The sequence below is a fragment of the Pituophis catenifer genome, unplaced genomic scaffold (genome assembly GCF_029215685.1).
Source record: "Pituophis catenifer annectens isolate HBS135680 unplaced genomic scaffold, rPitCat1.0.hap2 SCAF_3, whole genome shotgun sequence".
In the NCBI taxonomy this organism is placed as follows: Eukaryota; Metazoa; Chordata; class Lepidosauria; order Squamata; family Colubridae; genus Pituophis; species Pituophis catenifer.
In genome coordinates this window covers 74,265,895-74,287,330 of record NW_027256883.1, presented here as the reverse complement: position 1 = coordinate 74,287,330, position 21,436 = coordinate 74,265,895, and the positions used below count along the sequence as shown (strand labels likewise).

The following is a 21,436-nucleotide window of genomic DNA, read 5'->3' as shown; positions in this document are numbered from 1 at the left end:
CAACTGATTCATATTTACGACGGTTGCAGTGCCTGGGCGGTCAAATGATCCCCTTTGCAACCTCCTGACAAGCAAACTTAGTAGGGAAGCCCAATTCATTCCACAACCATGTTACTAAGGTAACAACTGCAGTGATTCACTTAACAACTGCAGCAAGAAAGGTCGTAAAATGGGGTGAGAGAATTGGGAGGCACCACAGATAAATTTCATGCATTGTTGCAAAGAGCCTGAATACTTAAGCCAAGTATTATGGCATAAGTATGGATATTTCAGCTTTTTTCTTTTTAATAAATTTAGAGACATTTCTAAAATTCTGTTTTCAGTTTGTCATTATGGGATACTGAATGTAGATTAATGAGGAAACAACAAATGAATTTCAACAACTGTGGAATCAGGCTGCAGCAGAACAAAATTGACAAAAGTGAAGGGGGTCTGAATACTTTCTGAATGCACGGTAGATAATATTTATAATTCTAGTGACCATACACCCTTTATTATAAAGGATAGCAGTCCTTTAGATTTAATGATTTCATGTTTTGCTCTTGAATTTTCCCCTGTAAAACAAAGTTATAAACAATTATTACTATTTTTAATCCTGTGCCCCTTTTTCCTGTTTCCTCTTTATTTTTTCCAAGCAATAAAGTGGATAATGTATCTACATTCCATTTCTCTGCCATTTGGTTGACAAGCTACGTTGAAGGATGATTTACATATCAGGGCTATTTCTAAAAATACACTGGGAGTGGGGTATTTTTTTCCCTAACAAGAAGACGATATATATATTGCTGCTCCTGACACTTTCAGTTTTCCTTCTCTCTCCCCCCCCTTCTCTTTCCCCCTTCCTCCTTTCCTCTCCCCTCCTTTTCTCTCCTCTCCTCTGTGAAACAAAGTTATAAACAATTATTACTATTTTTAATCCTGTACCCCTTTTTCCTGTTTGCCCTTTATTTTTTCCAAGCAATAAAGTGGTTACTACATTCCATTTTTCTGACATGTGGTTGACAAGCAACATCGAGGGATGATTTAGATATCAAGGCTATTTCTAAAAATATAATGGATTTGGGGTATTTTTTCCCTAACAAGAAGACTATATATATATATTGCTACTCCTGACACTTTCGGTTTTCCTTCTCTCCCTACCACCTTTCCCCCTGCCCCCTCTCCTCTCCCCTCCTTCTGGGGTTTAAAGGTATTTAAAGCTTGCCCTTACTCTCCCGTCTTCATTGCTCAGCAGTGGTGCTATAGTTTCAAAAGTGCCTGAGGAATCTTTCTTTCTTTCTTTCTTTCTTTCTTTCTTTCTTTCTTTCTTTCTTTCTTTCTTTCTTTCTTTCTTTCTTTCCTTGTTTTTAAGCTTTCCAGTGGTCACTATGGATAAACTGGCTAATGCAAATTCACAGTTTGCTCTGGATCTTTTCCAAAAGTTGAAGGAAGCCAACCCAACCGGCAACGTTTTCTTTTCTCCGCTCAGTTTATCTTCCGCCCTGGCCATGATTGCCTTTGGGGCGTGGGGTAACACAGCCTCAGAACTCTTGAAGGTCAGGAGGTATTTAACTGACATGTTAGTATGTCTGCTAATATGAAGAATTGTGACTGTTTTGTAAGGAGAGTTGTATTTTAAATGCTATCTATTTGAAAGATCGTCCCTAGTAGAGGGAAGTTATGTTTGGATTTAACATGAAGAATTATGTTAATGATTAATCCAGGGTTTTTACTATGTTATGCTGAATAAACAATTTTCAAGAGAATAAGGGAGTTGATAGATAGATAGATGGATGGATAGATAGATAGATAGATAGATAGATAGATAGATAGATAGATAGATGATAGATAGTGCACCAATTTTCTATCACTAAAGTTGGCATATTGACCAGAGGTTCTTAACTGACAGGTTAGAGTTAGACTTTGTGAGAAAGTTTGAAAACCCTTAGTTTAGATTTTCCACATATAGTTGTCCCACCTGTATGCAATAAGGATGTAAGAACAAAATTGAAAATAAAAGTTCTGATGCTGTCCGTTGCATTCAAAGGAAACATTGTCTACTCTCTTGCTATGCTTTTCAAAAAATCATTTGTTACGAAAATCAGACTAACATTCAACTTTTTCCTTATCCGTTCCAATTAGTTTTGTGCCGTAGTCTACATAGATTCTGTAACTGATACCCTAAGGTAATTTCGAATAAAGCAACCTATTTTGTTATTTTCCCGACAGAATATATAGTAAACACATTTCAGGCTTTGGTAAATCCCCAATTTTTCCTCGTATATATATAACCCATCATATTAATCTTAGATATTGTATGCGCCTCTTTTAAGATGAAACCTATGTTTGCAAAGATGGTCCATTGTACTGTTTGTTTGTTTGTGTATGCTTTCTACCTGTGAGTCTGTAGATTTCTGAAATGTCTCCATTGTTCTTAGACAAAATTATTTTTGCACTAAGCCTAATTTCACTGTTCTTATTGGTACTAAAGTAGGATTTATCTTTTCCATGCAGACACTTCATTTTGATGGTATTGGAGACCTTCATTCAGTATTTCACATGCTCAATGCTAAAATTAACCGGAGTAATGCACCCTAGATTCTGAAACTTGCTAATAGATTGTATGGAGAAAAAACTTCCAACTTTTTGTCTGTAAGTAGATTGCTAAATAAATAAACATCAATAATAAATGGACCATCAGAATGGCTTCAAATTTTATTAGACAATGATATTCATAAATACAGTTATCCTTTGCTTTAAGTGAATGTTTAATCTCTCTTAATTAGGACTGCTATGGTCAGCCCAGCCCAACGATGATACAGTGAGATCAGGGGTGAAATCCAGCAGGTTCTGACAGGTTCAGGAGAACCGGTGGCGGAAATTTTGAGTAGTTCGGAGAACCGACAAATACCACCACTGGCTGGCCCCAGAGTCGGGTGGGAAAGGAGATTTTGCAATATCCTTCCCCCAGGAGTGGGGAGGGAATGGGGATTTTCCAGTATCCTTCCCCTGGAGTGTGGTGGGAATGGAGATTTTGCAGTATCCTTCCCCTGCCAGCCCACCAAGCCGTGCCCACTAAGCCACACTACACCCACCAAGCCATGCCCACAGAATCGGTAGTAAAAAAAAAAATGGATTTCACCACTGAGTGAACTCCAATCACATCCAGTCATTCATTTTCTTATACCTAATGGACAGAATCTGGCCAAATGGAGCTTATAACCATCTAACCTACTATATCCTGAGAGATCCCAGGGTATGGCTACCCTAGACTAATCTGGGTGCCTTTCTGGGAAAACACTGTGTTTTGCTAAAATTTCCTACCCCCACCCCTATTGCTTCTCCACGTGCACATTCCATCCCAGCTATGAAATATGCAGATTTATAGGTTCATTCTTTTTCTCTCTTTCATCCACATACAGCCATCCTTCTTGTGTCCACTTTTTCTCTTCAGGCTAGTTGTGTTTTTCAGCCTAAACATGGTTATCATCACAGTGAATTGGAAAATTTCAACACAGACTATGTCAGCCTTTTAGAAAGAGACATGTCTTCATTATGCTATTATGAGTACTTGCTTAAATGCAGTTAGAAAATTCTACAGCATGACTGATGAAGGCAAAGGCTGACAAGTAGGAACAGGGAGAGTAATTAATCGGAGATGGTGATTATTATTATTTATTAAATATAAATGCTTCCCTGCTTGCTATCCATAATAATTATATTTATTTTATAATTTTATAATTTATAAATATTATATGTCTCATTTTCATAGGATTTCCTGACTAGAACCCAGAATTTGTATGGAGCTGAATTATCCACAGTGGATTTCTCGAATGCTCCAGACAAGGCAAAAAAGGAAATTAACTAATGGGTTGAACAGCAGACTGAAGGTGAAAGAAAAAAAAAATTAGAACTATAGTTTTATCTTTTCGTTGTAAGTCAAACCTTTACTTTTATTTGCTGCCATAAAAGACCAATTTCCAGGATTGATCAAAGAGAAAGCAAAATAATAATTTGGAAAGTTAATCTTACAGAATGAGTTCTTTTTGTGTAGTGGTTAATAAGCCGGTTTGGCTTCCGTCGCCACCAGACGGTCTTTTGAGGCCGCCAGCCCCGTCGCCCGTAAAGAGCCGCCTTTACAGCTGAAAGGCGGCTCGAAAAACTCTGTTTCCTTAAGGAAATGTGAGACAAAGCCGGAGAGGGCAGGTAGCAGCATGTATCTTGATAAAAGGTATTTTGGGCTGGCATAACAAGTCAGATAAAACACAAGTTTGGGAACAACCCACAGATACACAGGACACAATAAATGGAAGTTCCACACTGTCCTTGCCCTTAGACTGTTTCCTGAGACAGACTAAGAAAGATGAGAGCATACAGAGAACAAGCAGGAATTCCTCTGAGCATGCGTGAAGATGGCGGCTCGTAGGTGAAGCTCCAATGCCTCGGGGGAGAGGTAGGGCCTGTTGAGGATTCTCGGGGGGCCAAATATCAGCTGTTGGCCCCGGCTCAGCAAGAGGAATGAGTGGGCGGCCTGTTGTGAGCTTTTGAGCTCCTCCGAACGATCTGCGTGGCCGGTTGGAGCCAAAAAATGCCGCGAGGCTATGGCGGCGGCGAACGGGAGGCTGGAGCAAGGTCGGGGCAGTGCTGGTTTGCCTTGGCGCGCCCCCCCCAGTGGCGGCCAGAGCAGGGAGGGGTATGGGGGAGACAGCGACTCGTTGGAGCGTTACTGGACCCCCCCCGAAAAAGCACCCCAAAATGACCCAATTAATTCATGGCCCTACCCACATGGGGGGAAACATGCTGGATGTGGTTTTTGTCTCTGGACAGTGGTTGAGTGATCTTGAGATAGGGGATATAGTTACCGAGCCCTTGTCATGGTCAGATCATTCTCTCCTTCGTCTTGACCTTCGAACCGCTGCACCCCGCCGCAGGGAGGTGGAGCCGGTAAGATGGTTCCGCCCCAGGCGCCTGATGGAACCCAACATGTTTGTTGGACCCGTGTCCCTCCTGGTTAGTGCTGGCTTCCCGGGAGGTGACGCGAGGCTGGCTCCAGGGGATTATAAATGCTTCGTTGGGTGAGGGTGACTTCCCTGCCACCTTGAAAGAGGCGGTGGTGAGGCCTCTCCTCAAGAAGCCTTCCCTGGACCCAGCAGTGATGGCTAATTATCGTCCGGTCTCCAACCTTCGTTTTGTGGTGAAGGTTGTTGAGAGTGTGGTTGCGCAACAGCTCCCCCAGTACCTGGATGAAACGACATATCTGGATCTGTTCCAGTCGGGCTTCAGGCCTGGGTACAGCATGGAAACAGCATTGGTTGCGTTGGTCAATGATCTCTGGAGGGCTCGGGACAGGGGTTGCTCCTCTGTCCTGGTCCTATTAGATCTCTCAGCAGCTTTTGATACCATCGATCATGGTATCATGCTGCACCGGTTGGAAGAATTAGGGGTGGGGGGTACTGTACTACGGTGGTTCTCCTCCTTTCTCTCCGACCGGTTGCAGTCTGTGTTGGCAGGGGGGCAGAGGTCGACCCCGAGGCCCCTCATATGTGGGGTGCCGCAAGGGTCGGTCCTCTCACCCCTTCTGTTCAACATTTATGTAAAGCCGCTGGGCGAGATCATCCGTGGTTTCGGGGTGAAGTACCATCAGTACACTGATGATACTCAGTTGTACATCTCCACCCCGGACCACCCCAACGATGCCCTTGAAGTGATGTCCCGGTGTCTGGAGGCTGTGCGGATCTGGATGGGGAGGAACAGGCTCAGGCTCAACCCATCCAAGACCAAGTGGCTGTGGTTTCCGACATCCCGATATAGTCAGTTGACGACATCGCTGACTATCGGGGCGAATCGCTGGCCCCCACGGAAAGGGCTCGCAACTTGGGTGTCCTCCTGGATTCACGGCTGTCTTTAGAAGAGCACTTGACGGCTGTGACTGGGAGGATTTTTCATCAGGTTCGCCTGATTCGCCAGTTTCGCCTTTCTGGATCGGGACTCCCTATACACAGTCACTCATGCCCTTGTCACCTCCCGCCTGGACTATTGTAATGCTCTCTACATGGGGCTCCCCTTGAGGAGCACCCGGAGGCTCCAACTGGCACAGAGTGCGGCCGCGCAGGTGGTTATGGGAGCAACATGGCGCACCTCTCCTGCGTGAGCTGCACTGGCTCCCGGTGGTCTTCCGTGTGTGTTTCAAGGTTTTGGTTACCATCTTTAGAGCGCTCCATGGCTTAGGACCTGGTTATTTACGGGACTGCCTACTACCATAAACAGCCTCCCACTGGCCGGTACGCTCTCATAGAGAGGGGCTCCTCCGGGTGCCGTCAGCCAAGCAGTGTCGACTGGCGGCCCCCAGGGGGAGGGCCTTCTCTGTGCGGGCACCTACTATCTGGAACGAGCTTCCCCCAGAGATACAGAGGATCCCGGATCTGCGCACTTTCAGCTGTGCTCTTAAGACCCTCTTATTCCAGCAAGCTGGCCTGGCCTAATTTTTCTCCCCTTTCTTTTAAATCTTTTAAATTTTTTAAACTGAAATTTTAATTTGTTTTAAATTATTGGGATTTTAATTGTTGTGGGCTAAATTATTTAATTTGGTTTTAAATTGTTTCTAACTTTCGTATTTCTGTATTTTATCCTGTGCCTGTTCACCGCCCTGAGTCCTTCGGGAGTAGGACGGTATACAAATTTAATAAAACATAAAACAACAAAACAGGACATTACGTATCAATGGATCTGTTTAATGCAACTCACATTCTTTTATTTTATTAATTAAATTGATACTGTATGCTGCTTATCTCACTTTTTAAGTGACTTTGGGGATCTTATAAAATGATAAAGAGAGAAAGACAATACAAAATAATTAATGTTTAGAAAGAATAAATAGGCCAAAAGCCAATAAGACAGGAGACAAGAGGATGGGGTTCTTCTCTCTATCCCATCAGCCACCCCACAGCATAGAATCTCCTGTCGGGGCTCCAGAGCAGCTAGCAGAATCCGATTTTAAGACTGTTCCAGAAAGCCAGGAGTGTTGGGGCTGATGTTACCTCAGCAAATGAATATTAAAAACACTGAATGTTTTTACTAATATATTGATTAAAAAGAGGATTTTATTTTAAATTGGGGTTATTTTGGGTTTGGTTTGTATTCCAGTATTAGCAGTGTTCCATTAATAGCAGTATTCCAGTATTTTGAGAGGTTGCCACAAAGAGGAGAGGGTCAACTTATTTACCAAAGCGCCAGAGGGCAAGACAAGAAACAATGGATGGGGAGAGAAGCAACCTGGAACTAAGGAGAAACTTCCTAACAGTGAGGATAATTAACCAGTGGAACAGTTTCCCTTCAGAAGTTGTAGCTGCTTCATCACTGGAGGTTTTTAAGAAGAGACTGGACAGTCATTTGTCTGAAATGGTATAGGGTCTCCTGATTGAGCAGGGGGTTGAATTAAAAGGCCTCCAAAGTCCCTTCCAGCTCTATTTTGATTGATTGATTAATTGATTGATTGTTTGATTGATTGACGATTGACTGATTGATTCTGGAGTTGTGGCACCATAAGCACATGACAGAAATGGCCAGTCAGTGCCATTTACTATACAGTACCTTTTGCTAATTCATGATTTTTTTAAAAAAAACAAAATTTTTACAAGATAATTGCAAATACATTTAACAAGTGCGTTTACATTAGTCTCATTGATAATACTATTTAAGTCTCAGTTCTTTGTACAGCTAATTAACAGTGAAATTTCTCCATCAAGGTAAAATCCCAGAGTTGTTATCTGAAGGATCCATCAATGAAATGACTAAATTGGTTTTGGTGAATGCTGTCTACTTTAAAGGCAACTGGGCAAAGGCATTTAAAGAAGAAGATACTGAAGACAAGGCTTTTAGACTAAATAAGGTAAATGTTTATTTTGTCTGTCTTCTGTAACAACAACTTGTTCTTTAGGCAGGTGTAGCAATAAGCAATCGCATGAAGCGTTATCAAGCTTTTATCATAGCGCTGAAAACATAATCCTAACTTATCTGTAGTCATGTTTTTGAAGCCTTATATCAGTTCCTTTGAGCCTAATCACTAGTTACAAATCTCAACTTTCGTATAAACCTAATCCCATTCTGAAATACTTCACTGAAATTATTTGTCTATTTGCTCTAATACACAAAGGAAAACAATAAAGCAATTTTTATATTTTTATACTATAGGTATGTTTTTTTTCCTTGGTTTAATTTTTAAATTGCTTTTCTTGTCCTGTTTATCCTTACCTGGAAATGAATTTTATTTAGCTTAAAAGAGTTGTATGATTCCAAAGAACAGCTATATATTAATACAGTTTTGCAAAGATCCACTTCCCAGAACTAGTTCTGTCATCTTCAGCATATGCATACAGAATCTTTATTTCTTCGTTGTTTAATAAGCTCGTCACTTGATATTCTTAATATAATGCAGACAGAAAAGAAGCATGTGAAGATGATGTTTATGAAAGAGAAGCTTCCCATTGGTTATATCCCTGAATGCAAGTGTCATGTGCTAGAACTGCCATACAAGGGAGAGGATCTTAGCATGATCATCCTTTTGCCTGACAGCATTGAGGATAATTCCACAGGCCTGGAACAGGTGATTCTATTGTTTCTTGCTATTGCTGTAAAATTCTTGTCCTAAACAAAATTATTCTAAATACAACATGAATACTTGGAAGGATCACCCATGCGCGTAGACAAAGTTGTGGTTTATGTGATGCATTGAGTGGCTCCACAGTGGGGTTCTGAAGACAGGCTGCCTTATTCTGGGGACTTCCAGAAAATCTTCAAGTTCTCTGCCTTTTTGTCCCAGACATTATGAATCCCTAATCATCTCAGGTGAAAGAATTGAAAATAAATTAGATCTGGATTAGATTTAAATAGTATCTTAAATAGTAAACGCTAAGGTATCTTTAAAACAAACACTTTTTATATTACGTTTGGCTAGGACAACCATGGTTTTGCCTGAAACTACTTTTTAAAAAATCTATGTTTACTTCTAATAATGTTTATGCTATAAACTCTGCATTATTTTTTTTTCCATCTGATCATCTGTTAAAGCTGCAAAGAGTTTAACATGAGGCAGAAACCATTTTGCACTCGTTAGGTGAAGACCATGTCTGGGGTAGAGAAATGTGCTCTCTGGCACTGCCGACTAATTCATACTGAAGTCAGTGATGTCCTGTTTTTCAGCAACACATTTCTCTGTGCTGAAATGGATATATTGTACCACAGTGATGCAAATAATTACTTTTCTTTCTTTGCCTTTTTAGCTGGAGAAGCAGCTTACTTTGGAAAAACTGCAAGAATGGACCCATCCCAAAAATATGAACTCCAGCGTGGACATCAATGTACATCTACCTAAATTTCAGCTGGAAGAAAACTATGATCTTAAATCTTACTTTGCAGCATTGGGGCTAGTAGATTTGTTTGACAGTGGCAAGGCTGATTTGTCTGGAATGTCAGGAGCTCAGGATCTCCATGTGTCTAAAATTGTTCACAAGTCCTTTCTAGAAGTAAATGAAGTGGGCACTGAAGCAGCAGCAGCTACTGCTGCTATGATTCTTTTACTTTGTGGGTCTTTGGAGAAGAATTTTATTGCTGACCATCCTTTCCTATTTTTTATCCGTCATAATCCAACAAACACGATACTTTTCTTTGGTAGATTTGCTTCTCCATAAAGAGTATCATAAGTCATAAAACCAACTTCCAGCGTCCTAGCAAATACTTGTTTCTCTGCCTGCTTGGGGGAATTGAACAAATTGGGTTCCTCCAGATATTTTCCATCTTCGATTTTTTTTGAACTCCTGAGCCTGAGCCAGGTTTTATGTGACATTTTTTCTAAAGGGTAGCCATCTCTAATCTAGGACATTCAAGGTTTGTTTGACTGGAGTTCCTTTAATTTCCAACTAGCTAGGAATTCTGGGAATTGTAGTTTGAGCTCTTTGGAAGCCCTCAGGCAAGTGGCAGCTACTGTGCATTGTATTTGTAAAACAAATAACATATGAATTACTGAAATAAAGTTGGCCTTCATTCAATATAATGTAAGAGTCTTTGGTTCAGATTCTTTGGTCCTTGAAAATCATTGATAATATGGAATCCAGAAAGTGTCTTCTTTTTTGTTCTTAAAAATGCAAAGCAATTTGGCACTTGTCTTAGTACCTTATGAGGAGTTCTGGTACAACTTTTCTTATTGTTCAGTAAACGCAGAATTGTTCACATACGAATCACCAGTGACCTCAATCTACTAATTTTCTGATTTTTTTTGTCCACATTCTCTCTGCTCAGTAAATCTGAACTATATATTGTTGTCCATCCTTCAGGCATTGATTTATTGAAGGTAGGTGTCAAAGAAATTCTAATGACATTTTGAAGGGGTTGTCACTTCTACAATTCAGTTTAATTCATTTTGCCTGGATAATTTGGAGCAGGGGTGTCAAACTCAAGGACCCTGGGCCTAATCCGGCCCCAGGGTGCTTAGATCTGGCCCTTGGGGCTGGTCTGGAAATAGCAAAGGATCGGCCCACCGTGCCTGTGCTACAAAAAACTGGGTGCAGGGGCCCGCACACGGCCCTCTGGGCCCCATTTTGGCTGGCAGAGTTCTTCAGCAGTTGTCCGTCACATCTGCCATCCATTCCCCCTCCCCGGCCCGTGGAGGTCAACTACAATGCTGTCCCAGCCCTTGAAGAAATCCAGTTCGACACTCCTGATTTAGAGGCATTCTTGCTTTAAATATTTAAGAGAGCCCCCCCCCCCCCATGCTTTCTCCTAAGGTGCCAATGATTTTGCCTTTATGACTACTTTCCCTTCCCTTCCCAGCCCATTCCCCGCCTCTTACAACTATCTACAGATGGAGCTCCAGGCTAGCAAAACAAAATCTCAGGAATACAGTATAAGATTTCAGACCAAACAACAGAGTGCTTACAATATTATAACTGAAGTCTTTTAGTTATATTATTATTATAATAATTTCCAATTATAAAATGGAAACAGCAATGGTTGTAAATTAACTTTATTTTCACAGTTTCAAAAATATTTTCTCAAGTTACATTTCAATTATAAGGAGTTTTTTTTTCAGTTTAAGGTGCAAATGCAGTATATCTTTATAGACTGGAATAAATCAAGCTCCAATCAAGGACACAAGTCAAAATTAGGCCTTTCTAAGTTCTATGGATTGTATTAAATATATACTTCTATTAGTCCCATGGAAAAAGCCTAATATTAGCTAAGATGGGCAATTCTTATTTTTTATATTTTTGAAATAATGCTCTTCATATCCTTGATTAAATCAAATGATTTTAGTTGTTCTTTACCTATATAATATGTATTTTATCCAAGGTTATCACACAATTCTTACATTTTGCATAAAATATGCAATAAAATATTCTTTGCAGTATAAAATGGTTTAGGAATGTGCAGCTATTTGGACTTCAAGTGGAAAAGGAGCAGTTCCTTAAATAGAACACATATTTTCCTCTGACTACACAAGTAGTGTAGAAAAGGTGTAGTTTCTTTAAGGAACCTCTGACAACATTAATGCGTATATTTATATCTGTGCTGAGCAGCTTTTTGTCTCAAATTGGAACAGTAGAATATCCCCAAAATTGTTTTATTTGTACCAAAGATGATTGAATACATGTTATTTAATACAAAAAGGTAGGCATCCCAGATTGAGGCTATCAGTTTAATATGGCTAGCCCGGAAAAATACTTTTTCTTAAAACTGAAATGAACTTTTAAAAAAAATGTTACAGGATTATTATGAATCGTGTATGAGAATACAGGTGTTCCATCAAATTTTGCTTCGGGTAAAAAAATCAATCCCTTTCAACTCTTCAGGCAGATATTCTTGTTCTACAGGAGTCTTGTACATAGGATTGTATTTATAACCTTTACCATAACCTAAATTTTTCATGAGCTTGGTTGGTGCATTCCGCAAATGTAAAGGGACAGGCGGAAGTGGTCCTTGGTGGTCTCTTAGGCATGTTTTCACATTACTGTACGCGCTGTACACTTCAATAGACTTTGGTGCTCTGGCAAAATAGACTACACACTGCGCCAGTAAGACCTATGGAACAAAAAGAAAGGGACAATTAAAGAAGCAAGGGAAAGTGCAGGTAGCCCTCCTTTTAGTGACCTTTCGAAATTACAACAGCACTACAAAAAATTCCTTCTGAATGCTTTTCACACATTGCAGCATCTCCATGATCATGTGATCAAAATTCAAAAGCTTGGCAACTGACTCATATTTATGACGGTTGCAGTGTCTAGGGGGTCATATGATCCTGTTTTGCAACCTCCTGACAAGCGAAGTCAATGGGGAATCAGATTCACTTAACAACTGTGGCAAGAAAGGTTGTAAAATGGGGGCAAAATTCACTTAACTGTCTCACTTAACAACATAAATTTTGGGCTCAATTGTGGTCGTAAGTCGAGGACTAGTTACTAAACTCTTGACATTGGAGAGTATGATTACATTTTATTGAACAGACGGAATTGACAGAATGGCAGGAAGAAAGGGCCTATGTTTGCAAAACATAATTGTATGAGCAAAGTAAACGCTGAATGTGCAAAATTTAACATTCCAGGAATGGAACATTTCATCAATATTAGGAATATTCTATTTTTTTTTTCAGGACTAGTTATACTATTCTAGATTGTGAAAATCTGTACCTGGTCCAGTCTTTGAATACTACAAATTGTTTCTGGTTCAGAATAATTAACTTTTGAAATTACTAAAACATTTTTGGAATGATTGCCATGAATCAGAGGAATGACTGTTTCCAGAGTTTTCTGGAACATTCCATTCTTGGAATGTTAGCTTTTGTACCTCATAAATTGAACTCAATGGCATATATTCCTAGGAAAAACATACAAGGTTACAATACTAGTTATATAGTTTAATAATTATATACAATAGAAGGAAGCACAATTACTGTACAGGTAGTCCTCGATTTATAACCATAACTAGGACCAAAATTTCCATTGTTAATCATGATAGATGTGAAGTAAATCGTGCCCGATTTTATGACATTTTTGCCATGGTTGTTAAGTAAATCACTGAAGCTGTTAAATGAATCACATTAAGCTTCCTTTATTGACTCTGCTTGCTAGAAGTCAGCTGGGAAGACATAACCCACATCCCACATAACCCTGGGACATTGCAATCATTGTAAATACCAAGCACCTGAATTTTGTTCATGTGACTAGGGAATGCTGCAATGGACATAAATATGAGGACTGGTTATAAGTCCCTTTTTTCAGTGCCATTGTAACTTTGAACAGTCACTAAATGAATAGTTTCAAATTGAGGACTACCTGTAGAAGAAAGAGTAACATTTAGAAGTTCTGATATTGGCTGTTTATAAATTATATTACCTCACACTCCGGCATGCCAATAAAGTGGCAACCTTGATAAGCAGCCACAGCTTGAGGTAAGGCCAAGGGATCTGCCAATCCTATAACGAAATTTTATATTCTAATCAATAATACGATACATCAAGTCAAGTTGACTCAAGAGCCTTGGTAGTACAGTGGTCTAAGGCACCCTGTTATTAAGCTGGTTATTAAGACGAGCTGCCTGCAATTACTGCAGGTTCGAATCTCGCCAAGGCTCAAGGTTGACTCAGCCTTCCATCCTTTCTAAGGTAGGTAAATTGAGGACCCAGTTGTGGGGGCAATAAGCTGACTTTGTATAAATATACAAAAGGATGAAGGCTATTGCTGAGCACATTGTAAGCCGCCCTGAGTCTCCGGAGAAGGGTGGCATATAAATCAAATTAAAAAAAAAAAAAAGTAAACCCCTACTTGGCACAGGGCCTTTCTATTTGAGGGACTGCTTGTTCTATGTGCTTCAAAAGACTTGGCTTCCTTCAGGCCTCATTGATTAAGTAAAGTCAATAAGTAGGACCCAAGAGGTAGGCCTTCAGTTGCTCCATCTGTCCTTTAGAGATTCTAATGGCATCTGCCTTAAACTGATCTTTAAAACCCTAGATTTTCTCCTAGGCTTGGATTTGGATGGTTGGGCTGGACACTGGGGGAAGGAGGTGTAGTAAGATGGTCTGTTTCTCCTGTTATCTAGAACTCTGGTTCTAGATCAAATATCTCAAAAACTGTCACCTGCTCCTTCATTGTTGCCCTGGAGGCAGGTTTTCCCACTTGCCCTCTATTGTAAGAAGGAGAATGGCTGTTACTTTCACTTTCAAAGTAAAAACTGGTTGGCAGCACCGACAGTTATTATTTCATGGGTGGTTGTTTTTTTTAAGTTGGCAGTCTAGAAGTTTGATGAATAAATCAACAGAATATATTTATCTGGTAAAACTGCCAATTGCAACATATTAAAATTTGCTTTCATAAATATTCTCCTTTGTATCATTAATATCAAAGAAAGAAGATACGAACATTGGTTTCTCTTTAGGACAAATGACTCAGTTTCTTATTCTACTAGGGAAAGAGGGAGTATCTTCCTATATAATTGGCTCATAAGCCTTTGCAGCTCACTTTTAGCCCAAGGAATAAAGCACTTCTGGGGATAAACTAGAAGGAAGCTGGATGGGAAGCTATTAGTACATGAGGGGCACAAGAGTGACTAAGACAAAAATGACTTTCAACCAATGGTTAGTTGTTGCACACCAATCTCTGGTTTTAAATGATGTACCCTAGTTTTACTCTTTTCAAGCCAAGTGAACAAGTGAACAACAGGAGAACAGGTAGATATTTTTTGTTCATTTTGACCTCTTTCCCTCAATGGTGAAATGGACATCTTGTCAAAAGGCTACCAAAGTAATGAAACTACTGGAAAAATATTTCATGTATGTTAAATATTATATAAAGGCGTTGTTTGATGAATAGTGAAATAGGGACTTTAGCCCAACTCTGCCTGTCTATAGCTGGAAAAAATAGCACTGCAATATGGAGAGACTCAGGCTGCAAAGATTTCTGTCATTCAAGTTAAGCATTAGAATATCAGTTAGTCAACTGGTTTTGATATTGGATAAATCCATATTCGTCATCTAAAACCCTGTGCTAGACAAATTCATCATAGTTTGGGAGCCATACCTCCGTTCAGTAAGTTTGTACATTCATGAGCTGATGCACAGGCAAGCACATTTCCAGTTTCAATGAGCCAAATACCCTTTTCATAATGATATTTATTAAACAGATGGCTCCAAACGGTATAATGTTGCCTGTTATACTCTGAACTTCTCCTGATATATTAGAACTGCAATTCTCAAAAACTGAGCTGATTGACTTCTGGCCAAACTCTGGTTCTGGATTAAATATCTCAAAAACTGCCACCTGCTCCTTCATCGTTGCCCTGGAGGCAGGTTTTCCCACTTTCCCTATATTGTAAGAAGGAGAATGACTTTACTTTCACTTTCGAAGTAAAAGCTGGTTGGCAGCATGGGGGACCGAGTGCAGCGTTGGTGATAAAACTATTAGAATGGCTATAAGGGTCCAGGGGCTAGCTAGGCGAAACTGCCCATAGAAACCCATGTTCTCTTGAGTTACTCACCTATATCCTCACTTGCAAACCTTACCAACCTTCTTGCCACATACAGTGGATCCTCACCCCCTTCAAGCATTCGGGCCAGCCAGTAAAGGGAAGCATTTTCGTCAGAGCCACGCATAGATTTATGAAGTGCAGAGATGCAGTTATAATGCTCTTCGCCTATTGAGAAACAGACCAAAAGCCACACAATGCTTAGATCATCCAATGTATCTGAGTAGCAGAGGCACTCCAATTGAAATGCCTATTTTTCCAAGGCGTATATTAATTTCAACATGCCTGTATTAGTAATAGCAATAGCAATAGCACTTAGACTTATATACTGCTCACAGTGCTTTACAGACCTCTCTAAGCAGTTTACAGAGTCAGCATATTGTCCTTTTACCTTTAAAGAGAGATGAAAGTTGCATTCTTCAAAGTAACTGGGGGCAAAGACACAGCTGCACGTTTTTTGTTCCCAGCTTCAAGCTGCTTCTTGTGGGGCATTATATGAAACGTTTTACGTTATATTGTATTGGTGACATAGAACATTACAATATTGCATAATTATTTAATGCTCATTTATATTGTGTATTGTTTCTAAACTTAGTTCACCATCCAGTACTAAGAAGGACATCTACATGAAGTTATGATTCCCTTAATAGAGAAAATATATACAAAAGCAATTCTACAGAAGTGCACAGCTAACTCAAGTATCTGATTTCCTTCCCAATACTGGCATAAGGGCTGTTATATTTGACACTCACCAGCTCGGTCATACAAAATGTGGGATCGCTGGAGTCCTTCCTTCACATGATCTTCTGTAATGACCACTCGTTTAGCAGAACACTCATGGTTGTTATTCTGATGGGAGGGGTTGGTTAATCTTGCCTGGACAGCCATCTGGAGCCCATTTAACCCAGTCCTTGCATCACCATCACAAAGATAGGCAAGAGTGTTTATTGCTCTTCTTTCAATGCATAGACATAACCTGAAATAAAAACGTTAACTCATTACTTCTCATCAGGATGGAACATCTGAGTTCATTACACATTGTTTGTTCACAAAGACACCTTTCTTTACTTGGACACTGAGAGCGAAATAGACCACAGTTTTAACCTCATGAAATTATTCCAAATATCACAGAGGCTTTACAAAGAATGTGTCATCTGTCTCCTTGGTTTCGACATTATAATGTTAAAAATATATACCGTGGTGATGTTAAACATTCTTCTGAGTCCTTCTTTGTCATTTGATAACAAACAGGAGATAAAGTGATGGTAAACTTTAATGTATACAGGGTCACATTCAAACCAGGTTAGGGAATCATTGCAAACCCATATTAAAAATTGAAATTTGAACCATATTTTGCCCTGAACTGAAACAGAACTAACACCATTAACTGCTTTATTTATTCTGTCAAATAGGAACAAAGACAAAAAGCTAAGTAAGTAAACATCAAGCTGTAGTTTGATGTAGAAAACCTTGATTTACCTCTCTTTCCCTGCATGCAAACAAATAAATGCCCACTAAGGTGGTCAACCTGTTTGATCTCTTTTAGAAGGAACGGAAACATCAGCATAAATGATGCCACCTAATAACCATGTTCTCTTGTTTTAAAATGAAACAAATAATTAAATCGTTCAAAATCAAAACTGACTATCAAGAAAATTTAAAAATCATCCTAAAATGAAGATTTTCAATGGCAGCAAATAAAATTAATAAGTTTTGTAGATTACATACTTGTACATTCTTGTAGCAGGATCTGAAGTTGAGGGACATTATCCTTTGTCATGATCAGAGCATTTACTGGTCACTATGAAACTAATGGACAATAGTGACTTCTACAGGGAAGAAGAACTGATTAAGAAGGGCTGTGCCAGCTGCCTGTGTTTTGACTGGGCACTTGGGATTTTTCCAACAATCTGCTGGGCATCTCAAATGCCCAGTAGCTCTCTAAAATACAGAAACAGTACTGACAAAGGCAACAGAGTCCTGCCAAACAGCCTCTCTCTGGATGCTGATCCAGGAATGCTCCTTGATTAACTAAAGAGCTATGGGAGGTGAAGCAACAGAAGAGATACTTAGAGCAACACTGGTGAAAGACTAGCCATGAATACAAACAAACACAAGTAGGAGTCCCTATTCAGATTACATCTTGGTGGTAACGGAGGCAGTATCAATATCTCTCCATCCTTACTGTGTTTGTAGACTGCCATCCAGTGGCCTTGTTTAAGACTTTCTGATCTCTTATCGGTTATGGTGAGTCAGAAGGACTCCTTCCAGGCTGCTATGAATTTTTTGCTAGGCGGATTGAAGACAAAGCCATTGTTATTCAGAGCAGCACCAAATCCAATCCAATGACAGGGATAGCATCTTTAGTGCTGGCATTGCAAATGAACCCAGGATTGCCAGAAGATCTGCAATTCACATGTGGAAAATGTCAACGGACCACAAGCAACTAGAGCTGTTGGTTGGGATGCAATATCCACACCAGTTTGATGTAATGGTTCTGGTGCTGGAACACTAACCCAGAACCTTTGAGTTCTAGGCATGGAAGCCATCTGGAGGACTCTGCAGCAGTCACTTTGTCTCAAACCAACCTCCCCTCCACATCAGTGTTGTTGTGGGGAAAATAGGAGGAAGGAGGAGTTAGGTATTGTATACCATCTTGAATTGTACAAATTGAAGGCATAATACACATAAAATAAATAAAAAATAAAATTAGCTATTTAAAACTGATATTGTTGTTCTTGCTTCTGTTCCCCTCTCCCACCCTTTTTATTTTCATCCGCTCTAGAAATCCTTTTACCTGATCACATAATACTTTACCAGAAAAAAATCCCAACTCTATACATGAATAAGTCTTTGAATGGACAAGCAGTCTATTTATTTATTTAATATATAAAATTTATTGTCCGCTCATCTTACCACATCTAACCCTATTCGTAAGTCTATTCTTAAATTCTATTTACAGGTAGTCCTCGCTTACGAACTACCTTGTTTGCTGACCATTTGAAGTTATGAAGGTCTGAAAAAAGTAACTTGACAACTAATCCTTGCACTTATGACTGCTGGACTGTCGTGATGCTCGTCAGTCAGCCAGCATTTATGACCATTACAGCATCATTGGAGAAACTGGCACTAAAATGGCAAGTTTCAGCCACTTGATGTCTTAATAAACGTTTAGCATCCATGGGTGATTTGCTTAATGACCGTGGTGGAAGTGAGGTTGTAAAGCCAATCATGATCACGTTTTTGTTTAAGAGCCGTGTTGCTTAGTGATGGAATTTCTGGTCCCAATTGTATTTGTTAACCAAGGACTACCTATGTTCAGTTCTTTATAAAATGGCCGCTTCTGAGGTGGCTTATCACACAAGAAGCACAATGATAAAATAGCAGGAATATTCTAGGGCTGTGAAGAGCTTTGAATTCAAAGGCAAAAAGCGCTCTGGAGGAAGTGGGAAGCCCTTATATAGTTTGTAACTCCTTAAAACAGCTGCTACTTTTTCTGGGGTCACTCAGCAGCCACTACAACTTGCCATACATTAAGACAGAACAGCCTTTTTCCTTCTCTTCAATATGTGTCAGTTTAACATATTTAGTTCATTAGTTCTGTAGAAACAACTACCCGTAGTTATCTTTCTGGTGAATATAATATGAAAGGACAACCAAAAATTCAAATCTATATTTGACTCTATCACATCAGTTGCAGATTTGGGGGAACAACTGCATATGTGAACATTCTGTGCTAATCTCTTTCTTTGCACGATTGAAGCCTACAAGAGGAATAAGTCCACAGCTTTATCTGCAAACCCTGCTCTTATTTATCACATACACATGGGTCTCTTCCACCAAATGTATCGTGGGGAGCAAGTAGATAAAGATTAGAAAACCTGCTCCAGCAGGATTGTTCCTCTTCCAAAATAAAACAGGAATCATTATGCTCTATGGGAAGAATCCCTTGATGTATATATGTATATGACAAGGAAAGCATATATACATGTGTGTGTGTAATTTTAAAATTGTTATTTGTAAGCCACCTAATTTAGAACATTTATATTTCATCTTCGTATTCTCAAAGGTATTTGTGTTTATAAAGATATTTGTATTTCTATTCTCAAATACAAATAATTGTATTAAATATAAGCTGCATGGCATCTGGCAATGCACAATATTCGCTAGAAGATAACTATATTTTCTCATAAGAAGATACAGCTCCCTGCAGATTTGAGTCATCCTGCAGAATAGCCAAAACACCTAGTATTACTTCACATATCTTTTTTCCTATGCCAGGTAAAGACAATAATTCATATCACTACTGAGATGTCTGTGTTAATATGATATGCTAAATTATCAGTAAATAAGAGCTGGCCAATCCACTTTTCTCACCCCTGACAATATATAAAATAGCTTTAAATCATAGCTGGCCAAGAAATATTATATAATAGCTGCTTCTTATTTTACTTTCAATTCAGATATATTTATGGTCTTCACTGACCATCAAGCTTATTGAAACAGCTCTCTTATGCAGTATCTTCCCATGTGATTTAGGAAAAAATATAGCAGCTCCCATGGTATTAAACACAAAAGCACTTTGCCGAAATGAAATTTTTCTACTTGCTTCATATCGCTTCTGCAGATTATTAGGCTGCAGTCCATTTGCTATCTCATACATGCCACTAAGTTTGTAAATGAGCTGAAGCTGACTAAAAAGTTATTTTTAAAGGCAAAGTGAGCTGAGCAAGTAAAGATCAGGTCACAGCGCTCATCTGAAATTAAAGCCAAATTTTTAAAAAGTTAAAAACAGAAATGAGTCAGTTAAAAGTTTGAACTTAAAAGTTCTTGCAAAATAATAAACAAATAAATCCAAAAGGGATCTTCATCTCTTTGGTCTGAACTCAAAATGCATATGCAACTGTAAAACAGTAACTACACTAATTGGCAAAATTATTTTTCAAGTTTCTGTACTGATGTTCCGGATTTTGCACTGAGTTGCCTTCTAGGGATCTGGAAAGATAATTTTATGGTTCTTGAACCTTACAGGAACATTAGTGGCTATGACTTTGGTTAATCAAGAAGAGACAGACAGCTGGGAGAACTTGGAGGATAAAAATTATGAGCAACTGTAGAAGGCAATATTAAAATCTTTTGGAAGTCACTAATGGAGATACTTTTAAATGGAGATATTAAGGAATACATCTGATAACTTATTCATAGAAAAGAAAAAGCTTAGCCTCTGAATTTTGATGCTTCTCTTTGATGGGCATGATGTAATGGAATTTGGGAATAACATTGAGGAAGCAGAAGCCGCCAGTAGCTTAATGGCCAGAGAAACAAACTTAAGAAGGACCCACCCTAATGGATCAAGCAGTTAAAAGCGGTAGGGCCAAGCTTTGTACTCCCAGATTTGCAAGATTCTGTTAATGTACCTTACAATAAATTAGATTTAGCTCATCTAGTTGTATTTTCTTATCTGGTTTATGTTCTGTAGAAAAATTTGTAAAAATATCAAGATACATAATAAAAAGAAAAGCAAGGCACTTGCAGATACATCTTTACTACAGGTGTAAGGGCAAAACCATCTAAAGCAGGCCTGTCAAACTCGCGGCCTGCAAGCTGGATGCATCACGCATTGGCCACGCCCATACCGTTTAGGAAAGGGAAAAGAAGTCCCGATACATCACGTGATGCTGCTGTGACGATGGGAGTTTGACACCCCTGATCTAAAGGAACATTTTAATTGCTTCCATACTATCCTGTAGATGTTACCTTGTTGATCTCAATCTAGAAATCATGCTCGCCATTTCCCAGCTCCCACTACAAGAAAAGCTGCTCATCATTTGGATATGGTAATATATATATATATAAATTTCTGATTCCCTACTATACAATGTTTGTTAAAAATAAATAAGATATAAGGTAACCCTATGGGACACAACATTCTGAAAGTTTTAAAACTCAA

The 21,436-nt window shown here is 39.2% G+C and overlaps 1 protein-coding gene and 1 pseudogene across 1 annotated transcript in view; one reads left to right on the top strand and one right to left on the bottom strand.

The window, feature by feature from the left end:
* The first annotated feature begins 1,367 nt into the window (after positions 1 to 1,367).
* On the top strand, positions 1,368 to 9,665 carry LOC139316008 (leukocyte elastase inhibitor-like; annotated as a pseudogene).
* A 1,315-nt stretch (positions 9,666 to 10,980) lies between these two features.
* The window catches only part of WRNIP1 (WRN helicase interacting protein 1), a 33,078-nt gene continuing 22,622 nt past the window's right edge, over positions 10,981 to 21,436 (bottom strand). Inside the window, exons 4-7 of the mRNA XM_070940739.1 lie at positions 16,239 to 16,462; positions 15,499 to 15,654; positions 13,362 to 13,441; positions 10,981 to 12,051 (exon numbers count right to left, since the gene is read on the bottom strand). Coding sequence (XP_070796840.1) covers positions 11,776 to 12,051; positions 13,362 to 13,441; positions 15,499 to 15,654; positions 16,239 to 16,462 — 736 coding nt within the window. The 3' untranslated portion in view covers positions 10,981 to 11,775. The remainder of the gene's footprint in view (positions 12,052 to 13,361; positions 13,442 to 15,498; positions 15,655 to 16,238; positions 16,463 to 21,436) is intronic.